The 10,161-nt window shown below is 37.7% G+C and overlaps 1 protein-coding gene across 2 annotated transcripts in view; it reads right to left on the reverse strand.

Annotated features, from left to right (window-relative positions):
• Positions 1–838: 838 nt before the first annotated feature.
• The window catches only part of EHHADH (enoyl-CoA, hydratase/3-hydroxyacyl CoA dehydrogenase), a 40,571-nt gene continuing 31,248 nt past the window's right edge, over positions 839–10,161 (reverse strand). For both annotated transcript variants that reach the window (XM_006773645.1, XM_015570427.1), the window contains 2 exons: positions 9,123–9,464; positions 839–3,337 (listed from right to left, as the gene is read on the reverse strand). In XM_006773645.1, the coding sequence (XP_006773708.1) occupies positions 2,076–3,337; positions 9,123–9,464 (1,604 nt within the window). In that variant the 3' untranslated portion in view covers positions 839–2,075. The remainder of the gene's footprint in view (positions 3,338–9,122; positions 9,465–10,161) is intronic.

Here is a 10,161-nt window from a genome sequence, read left to right on the forward strand (position 1 = left end):
GCTCTGATCTAGAGGATAGAATAGGGAAAAAATGAGTTTAAAGAACTGAAAATAAATTCCACTAAAGGTCTAAAGAAGAAAAAGTTATTGTGTGTGTGTGTTTATATTAATTTGAAAAGAAGTCACTTTGGAGACCAAGTTACTACTTTCAGGAATCTTTTATATTGATGTCTTTAATTTCAAGAACCAATTTATATAAACTCCAGCAATATACATTTTAAAAACTATTCAAAATTGAGCTGCAATTCGAGGCAAACTTTTAAGGGTGTTTAGGTTTTTTATTGTTGTTTTTACAATGAAAAACATGGTATATTCATTCAAAACTTCTTTATTAGAACTTATGATGGTTTTGTTTGAATTCACGGGTAAAAATACTTTGAAAACAGCATCAACACTGAAGGCCAACAACTTGAGCCATTTATTTACTTATTTATTAAAATCTTTATTGAGATATAATTACACACCATGTAATTAACCCATTTAAGGTATACAACTCAATAGTTTTTAGTAGATTCACAGACTTATGTAACCATCACCACAATGATTTCAGAACATTTTCATTAACCCATAAAGAAATTCTGTACCTATTTGCAGTCACTCCCCATTTTTCATCCCCAATCATTCCAGCTTTAGGGAACCTCTATCTGCTTTCTGTTGCTATAGATTTGCCTATTCAGAACATTTCATATAAATGTTCATACAATATGTGGCCTTTGTGACTGGGTTCTTTCACTTAGTAAAATATTTTCAAGGTCCATCATGTTGTAGCATGTATAAGTACTTCATCTCTTTTTATGGCTGAATAGTCTATTGTATGGCTATTCTGCCCTCTGTTTATCCACCCATCAGTGATGGACATTTACTTTGTTCCCAATTTGGGGCTATTATGAGTAATTCTGATGAAAACATCTGTGTACGAGTTTTTGTGTTGACCAACCCCCCAAATATTAACCAACCACACAAAACATTAAAAGAGAAGTCTTATAACAAAATTATAAAAAAATTGTTTTATAATAATTTTGCATTTTTCAAGACGCAACCATTTTCACACCCAATAACACAAAAGTTTATCATGACAGGAAAACTAGCATCATTACAGAATCTAAATCAAGGACAGAATCAGAGAAGGTTAGATGTTCTCTAAGAACCCTTCTTACACTAAGTCAACAACATACTACTATTATTTCTCCATGAATAGAAGAGTAAAGAAAGACCAGGACATCCCCTGATCTCCAGGTAATTATCAACAAACATTACTGAGCCCCTTGCAGGCAGCAAGCACAACTGTGAACATGTGTGAGTGGGCCTTGGACAGAAGCGATATACTGAGCATGACAGGCCAAGCTACTCTGAGTTCCCCATTCTGGTCTGAAGTACATGGCTCCTCACCAATTCCCAACTGGGTCTTGCCTATAACTTCAACTCTGTTCTATCTTTGACACCCTGCCTTCCCTTGGGCAGCTTTTCATGCTCACTCACTATGACCTTCACTGCTGACTCAACCCTGACAACTATCTCCATTACATGCCTGAGACTATGGACTGAACTTCATCACAGGCATCCATGCTAGATTAATGCCCGCCTGGGCTCTAAGTCTGTCAAGTGCTGGGCAAGATGCTCAGGGGAGGCCCAATGAATGTTTATTGAATGAAGGATCCGTAAGATTTCCTATTAGTGCTATGTGTGTGAGGCTGAAGGGGGTCAAAATTAATTTATAACGTAGTTGCTTTTATCAGTTGTTAATTGATTACATATTTCTCCAATGATAAAAGCACTTGGGAACCTCAACTTATTCCTGAGGCTCTCTTCTTAGCTATAGAGGTGTTCATGTGAGTTTATTCATTGGAATTGGAATAGTTTATCTTGTAGGGACAGATTCAGGGGCATAGGAAGCACATTAATGAATATTTGACCCATTAGAATCATCAGGCAGAAGACCCAAAGAGGAGGCTTAGCTGATTATTTCTTTAGCTTTGTATTTCAGAGCAATCTTACTTTGGACCTTTGGGTTTAAATTTAATGCTCAGTGAGCATGACCTGATGCCAGCCTGTGAGGCATAACCTGAAAGGCTGAATCACAATTTACTGCTGGGGGGTCCTGCCAACCTTTGCCATTCTTTCAGAGGAGGGTTTCCTTGGGAAGCCAATTTTTTCAGATAGTCACAAGGCTCTAGTTGGGGAATATCAGGATTCTGCCTGTAGTATTTCTGCAACTTCTCTAGCACTGTGGGCAACCCAACTGTGGAAGCATAGAACATGGGCCCACCCTTGTGCCTTGGCCATCCATACCCATGTAAATAGATAACATCAATGTGCTCTGGGCTGGCAGCTATCCCATCTCCCAAGATACGGAATGCTTCATTAATGAGCGAATATAAGCAGCGCTCAAGAATCTCATCCTTGCTAATGATACGTGGTTCAATCTGATAGGTTTCCCTGTACTGTGACAGAAGTTTGGAAATCCAGGGATCAGGTTTGTGAATCCTACCCAACGGCTTGTCATATTGGTACCAACCCTCACCTGTCTTCTGGCCAAATCGTCCTGATTCACAGAGCATATCAGGAATTGGACAATATCTCCTGTTGCCTCGCTTTCGGGCAGGAGTCCCTGGAGGCAACGTAGGTCCAGTAAGACCTTGCCCCTTTCGAGATTTCCAACCCACATCTAACCCAGCAAGATCGGACACTCTAAAAGGTCCCATTTTGAAACCAAAGTCCTCCAGCACCTCATCAATCTCCTCTGGCTTACTGCCGTCTTCCAACAAGAAATACGACTGATTGTAATAAGGATTCAACATTCGATTCCCAACAAATCCAAAACAATTGCCTACAACTACTCCAAATTTTTTTATCTTTTTTGATAAGTTCATAACAGTGGCAATAGTAGTGGGGGAAGAGTATCGGCTGGGAATAACCTCTAACAACTTCATGACATGAGCTGGTGAGAAGAAATGGGTGCCAATGACCAAGTGAGGACGATCAGTGGATGAAGCAATCTCATCAATGTCCAGGGCTGACGTATTGGTGCACAAAAAAGCTTCTGGCTTGCACACAGCTGACAGTTCAGCAAAGACCCGCTTCTTCAGATTCATTTCCTCAAATACCGCTTCAATGACTAAATCTACACTACTAAGCTCCTTCAAAGATGTAGTTAACCTGGGTTTTGGTCCTGACCAAGTGTGGCCACTCTGCTGCATTTTCAAGCCTTCCCTTACAAAGAAGGAGGTTATTATCTTGTTAGCAGTTTCTAGCTGTTTCTTGTCAGATTCTACGGCAATCACAGGAATCTTGGCCTTTGCAAGAGAAATGACAATGCCTCGACCCATTGTTCCCAAGCCTGTAAATAAGAGTAAAGGAGAAAAAAAAAAGATTCAATGGTATTGAGAACTGGAAAATTATTCAGTGGATGCAAGGCTTCTGTGGCAATGTGGCATTTAAAGAGATCAATTCAAGGAATATACATGGATTCAATACTAGTTAAGGCTAGACACTGTGCTAAGTGCTTTAGAGTACATAACAATAAGTAGGATTTACACGTACTATTAGAATTAATAAACAAGTTCAGCAAAGTTGCAGGATACAAGATCAATATACAAAAATCAATTGTATTTCTACACACTAGCAATGGGCAATCTGAATATGAAATTAAGAAAACAATTCTGCTTACAATAGCATTAAAAAGAATAAGATACTTCAGAATAAATTAAATGAAGAATTGCAAAACCTGTACACTAAAACCCCAAAACAGTATTGAAAGAAATTAAAGAAGACCCAAATATATGGAAAGAATCTCATGCCCATTATTCAGAAGGCTTAACAATTTAAGATGGCAATACTACCCAAATTGATCTGCAGATTCAGTGCAATCCTATCAAAAATCCAACTGTTATTTTTCCCTGCAGAAACTAACAAGCTGATCCTAAAGTTTGCATAGAAATACAAAGAATCTATAGTAACAAAAACGATAGTGAAAAATAAGAACAAAAGTTGAAGAACTCACTCTTCCTACTTTCAGAACTTATGACAAAGCTAAAGTGTTCAAGAAAGTGTGGTACTGGCATAAGGACAGACATATGAATCAATGGAATAGACTCAAGAGTCCTAGAATAAACTCATACACTTACAGCCAATCAATTTTTGACAAGATTTGCAAGATAATTCAATGGAAGAAAGAACAGTCTTTTCAACAAATGGTACTGGGACAACTGGATATCTACATGCAATAGAATGCAGTTGAACCCCTACCTCACACCATACACAAAAATTAATTCAAAATGGATAACAGACTGAAGTAAGAGCTAAAACAATAAAACTCTTAAGAGTAAATCTCATGACCTAGGCAGTAACTTCTTAGATATGAAACAAAAAGCACAAGCAACAAAAGAAAAAATAGATAAATTGGACATCACCAAAATTTAAGACTTTTGTGCTTCAAAGGACATTAAAGAAGTAAAAAGAACCCACAGAATGGGAGACAATATTTGTAAATCATATATTTGCAAATCACAAATCTGATAAGGGATTTGTATCAGAATATATAAAGAACTCTTAAACTCAATAATAAAAAGATAACTCAACTTTATCTAGCTGGTTTGGCTGAGTGGATAAAGCATTGGACCCTGGTCTAATGAGTCTCGGGTTTGATTCTACTCAAGGGCATGTAACTTGGTTGCAGGCTCAATCCCCAGCCCCAGTTGGGGAGCATGCTGGAGGCAACCAATCAATGTCTCTCTCACGTCAATGTTTCTCTCTCTTTGTCTCTCCCCCTCTCTTCTACTCTCTCTAAAAATCAATGGAAAAATACCATTGAGTGAGGATTAACAGCAAAAAAAAAGACAACTCAATTTAAAATTAGACAAAGGGTCTAATAAAGATTTCTCCAAAGAAGATATACAAATGCCCAACAAGCATAGAAAGAGATGCCTAACATCAATAGTCACTAAGGAAATTCAAATCAAAACCACAATGAGCTGCCACTTTATATTCACTAGGTTAGCGATAATTAAAAAGACAAGAACAAGTTCTGGTGAAGATGTGGAGAAATTGGAAACCTTATGAATTGCTGGCAGATTATAAAATAGTACAGCTGCTGTGGAAAAACAGTTTGGAAGTTCCTCAAATATTAAATATGGAGTTGCCAGCAATTTCACTCCTAACTAGGGAGATAGGGAGATGGGTAGCTAGGGACATGTACATATATCCCTAAGAGAATTGAAGACATGTGTCCACACAACACTTGCACGTAAGTATTCAGAGAAGCATTATTCAAAATAGCCAAAAAGTAGAAACAACCCAAAAGTCCATCAACTGATGAATGGATAAACAATATGTGGTATATCCAAACAGTGGAATATTATTCACCTGTATTAAGGAATGAAGCACTGATATATGCTACAATATGGAAAAACCTTAAAAATATTATGCTAAGTTCAAGAAGCTGGATACAAATGACCACATGGTATATGATTCCATTTATATGAAATGTCCAGATTAGGCAAATCCATAGAGATAGAAAGTGGGTGAGTGGTTGCCAGGGGCTGAGGGAAGGACAATGAGTAATAACTGCTAATGAGTACAGGGTTTCTTTTCAGGGTGATGAAAATGTTCCAAAATTGATTGCGGCAATGGCTGCACAACTTTGTCAATATCTAAAAATAACTGAAGTGTATTCTCTTTTGGTGACATTGTTACTATATATATATTTGTTTAAAATGTTAATTGTGCCCTAATCGGCTTGGCTCAGTGGATAGAGTGTCAGCCTGCAGACTCAAGGGTCCCAGGTTTGATTTGGTCAAGGACATGTACCTTGGTTGTGGGAGCATCCCCCGTGGGGGGTGTGCAAGAGGCAGCTGATCGATGTTTCTCTCTCATCGATGTTTCTAACTCTCTATCCCTCTCCCTTCCTCTCTGAAAAAAATCAATAAAATATATTTTAAAAATGTTAATTGTGATAAAATACCTGTAAAATTTACATCTGTTTACAGGTTAGTGTATTAAGTACATTCACACTGTTGTGCATCCATCTCCAGAATGCCTTTCATTTTGAAAAACAAACTCTGTACCCATTCAACCATAAATCCCCATTCCTCCCTTCCTCCAGCCACTGATGACCACAATTCTACTTTCTATCTCTATGATTTCGACTATTTTAGGTACCTCATATATAAGTGGAACCATATAAAAGTTTATTTCACTTAGCATGATATCCTTAAGATTCAGATTCATCTATGTTGGTTTTATTATGTGTCAGAATTTCCTACCTTTTTAAGCCTGAATAATATTCCATTGTATGTATACATCACATTTTGTTAATTCATTCATCCACTGATGGACATTTGAATTGTTTCTACTTTAGGCTCTTGTGAACGATGTGCTATAAACATGAGTGTACATATATCTAATTGAGTCTCTGCTTTCAATTCTTTCGGGTATATACTCAGAGGTGGAATTTCTGGATCATATGATACCTCTATTTTCTTTTTTTTTGAGGAACTGCCATGCTGTTTTTCATAGCTGCTATACTACATTACACTGAACTATACTCTTTAAAAGAATTTTATGGTATACTAGAGGCCCGGTGCACGGATTCATGCACTGGTGGGGTCTCTCAGTGTGGCCTGTGGGGATTGAGCCAAAACTGGCAGTGCAACGCCACCTGCCATTCCTGTCTGCCACTCCCACTCATCCTGGCCCCACTGCGCCTGCCACGGGCTCACACCCAGTCAATCCCCAGCAGCGCTCACCAGCTGTGAGCTCTGTGTCTGGCGCCAGTCAGTCAGCTGAGCAGCGCTGCCACTGTGGGAGCACACTGACTACCAGGGGACAACTCCTGAGTTGAGTGTCTTCCCCTGGTGGTCAGTGTGCATCATAGCAACTGGTCGTTTGGTCACTTGGTTGCTTAGGCTTTTATATAGAGAGATGAGTTACATCTCAATAAAACTGATATATGAAAAGTACCACTCCTCGGGGAGCCTATAATCTAGTAGTAGGATGAAGAAAAGTTCACAAATATCCATCCTATAAGGTAAAGTAAATGATGTGAGTTGAGAAATTTAAATTTATCTGATGATTCAAAGGAAAGAGATTATATTTGGTTGAATGAATCAAGAAAAGCTTCAATATAAAGATATTTGAAAAAGTATTTGATGAAAGAACATATTGAAGTGGGTAAAATTGAGGAACTTGAATTATACAGGTTGGAGAAGGAAAAGGAGAACAGAATAATGTTTTCAGCAAAGGCAAGAGGAATGGAAAACTATTCAATGGCAAAGATGTTGCTGTCCCTTCCCCATATCATTTCATTTTCCTCCTGGACTCATAAGAGACTATATTTTCCACATCCCTTGTATCATATGACTAATTCTGGACACTAAAATGGTTAAGGGATATGTGTGGGATCTATAATTGGCCCATAAAATCCCCTACAAGATCCCTCATTATCACCTGAAGATAGAAAATACAGAGAACAAGTCTGAGACCTTGGAGGAGACCTTAAAGGCCATAAAGACCAAATCCGGCCCACTACCTGCTTCTGTATTGCCTACAAGCTAAAAATGTTTTCACGTGCCCTAACCGGTTTGGCTCAGTGGGTAGAGAAAAAATGTTTTCACGTTAAAACAGTTGGAAAACCAAAAAAAATTAATAATAATATTTTTATGACACATAAAATTAATCAAATTCACATTTCAGTGTTTTATAAATAAAGTTTTATTGGAACACAACCATGCTAATTTGTTTTTGTGTTCTCTATGGCTTTTTTGTGCTCAATAGCAGAGTTGTGTAGTTGCAACAGAGACCCTATAGTCCACAAAACCTAAAATATTCATTATCTGGAACTTTACAGAAACAATTTGCTGACCCTTGTCCCTTCCCCCTTTTCACCCATCTCCCCAATACCCCTTTCCATCTGGCAACCATCAAAATGTTGTCTGTAAATATGAGTCTGTTTCTGTTTTGTTTGTTCATTTATTTTATTTCTTAGATTCTACATATAAGTAAAATCATATGATATTTGTTTTTCTCTGTCTGACTTATTTCCCTTAGCATAACCCTCTAGGTTCATTCATGTTGTCACACATGGCAAGATTTCATTCTTTTTATGACTGAGTAGTATTCCATTGTATGTAGTATGTACCACTATGGTTGGTGTCAGATGGGTACTAGATTTACCAGAGTTATCACTTTGTAAGTTATATAAATATCTAGTCACTATGTTGTACACCTTAAACCTATATATTGTATGTCAAATGTAATTGAAAAATTTAAAAAACCAACTATTTTATACTAAAAATTGACTGAGATAACACTAAGAAGATGCATACAGTGGGCTTTTTCTCTCCAGGTTGGGTTGGGTGCTAAAGAGCCAGGTAGGGGTTAAGAAAGTTAATGCTTAAAAAAAAAAAAAAAGTAAGTAGATGCTTTTAGTAAACTATGAACCTCTTCCCCAAAAAGACTGTACACGAGCTAAAGCATATAACATTTTACTTCCCATTTCACAAGGTTTAAAATCCACAAAAGATCATTCTTGGGTCAAGACTAAGAGCAAGTGAAGCTTAAGAAAGTGGCCCAAAGAAGCCAATCAGAGAACTAGCTTCTGAGAAAGGAAGACATTTGTTTGAAAAAATTCCAGCTTCAAAAGAAGGTAAGCCCCTATTTCAAAGTTCAGATGGATTTGAAGATAGTTGGTTTTGAACTAGGAGAAGGAAATGGTTCCAGGGACCAGAAAAACACAAACTTCATTCCAAATTCCTAGCTGCAAGAGTGACAGGACACACCTTAAAATGTGGTACAAATAATAATCATTGTTGGGAAATTCAGGAGTGACAGATTCAAACAAAGAAGATGATGGGATGAGTGAAAAATGCCCAGAGTCCAGATTCAGACAGATCTAGTGTCAGACTCTTACACCACTTGTGTTTATTTAGCTCCTTGTTGAGAAGGTTAGTGTCTCTAGGCCTCACATGTAAAATGAAGATAGTTAATAGGCTGGGGTGAAAATTAAGCTAGCTAACACATGTAATATGTCTAGCATAGAACCTGGAACCCAGTGGCCCTAAGCAAATGGTAGTAGCACTTCACATGTGCAGATTTGGAGAATGACATTAACCACCCCATGTTCTTACCGAGAACGCCCACTGAGGAGATGGGGCGTGCTGACGCCGTTTTCCAGGATGCTCCAGAGGGAACTGACCACTTATTTGCATTCCTCTCAGCCAAGAAAGCATACTGCAGGGCTCTAGCCTGCCCCGATTGACGAAGGTACATAAACAGCTCCGCCTCCTTCTTGATGCCCACCTCATAGGGATACTGTGCGGCAGCCTGGACTGCTCGGACACAAGTCTCCTGAGAAAGGCACCCAGGGTGCTGCTTCCGCATCTTCAGAAGGGCTTCACTGAAAATAGAGTCCATGTTGGGCAAGCTCTGCACTGGCTTGTTAAAGAGTCTACGGGACTCTAGAGACTGATCTGGAAGAAATAAGAAGGAAAATCAGATCTTTGGAAATGTTACTTAGACTAAGAGAAAATGAGTAAATAATAATAATGACAATTGTTCAAATTCAAAGTACAAAATTAAATGCTATTCAACAAGATATTTAATATAACATGAATACCAAAGTCTCTAACATCTTGGCAACTTAGTTCCATAAAAATTTAATGGCTCCAAAGCAATTTCAAGTTACCTAATTGAAGCATAAAGCAGCATTTTCCTATTATTCCAATTTTATAATAGATTAAATATTAATCTGTCAGTCATTTTAAGGAAAATAGCTCTGAGTTAATAATATTTTAGATTCAAGGTAATTTTAACTTGATTCCTACTAGTAACAAAGACTTAAAAATACCTAGAAAAGAAGAGTGCGAAATTGGTACAAGGATAGTACATACAAATCAATGGAAGAGAACTGAGAGATCAGAAATAAATCCTTATAATTATGGCCAATTGCTTTTCAACAAAGGTGCCAAAACAATTCACTGAGAGAAAAAATAAGATTTTTTTCAACAAATATGTTTGCTGAGACAACTGGAGATCTATATGTAAAAAGTAAATAATCTTAAATCCTTATCTAACACCATATATAAAAATTAGTCCATCTGGCATAGCTCAGTGGTTGAACATCAACCTATGAAACAGGAGGCCACAGTTCGATTCCCTGCCGGGGCA

The sequence above is a fragment of the Myotis davidii genome, unplaced genomic scaffold (genome assembly GCF_000327345.1).
Source record: "Myotis davidii unplaced genomic scaffold, ASM32734v1 scaffold27, whole genome shotgun sequence".
NCBI lineage: Eukaryota > Metazoa > Chordata > Mammalia > Chiroptera > Vespertilionidae > Myotis > Myotis davidii.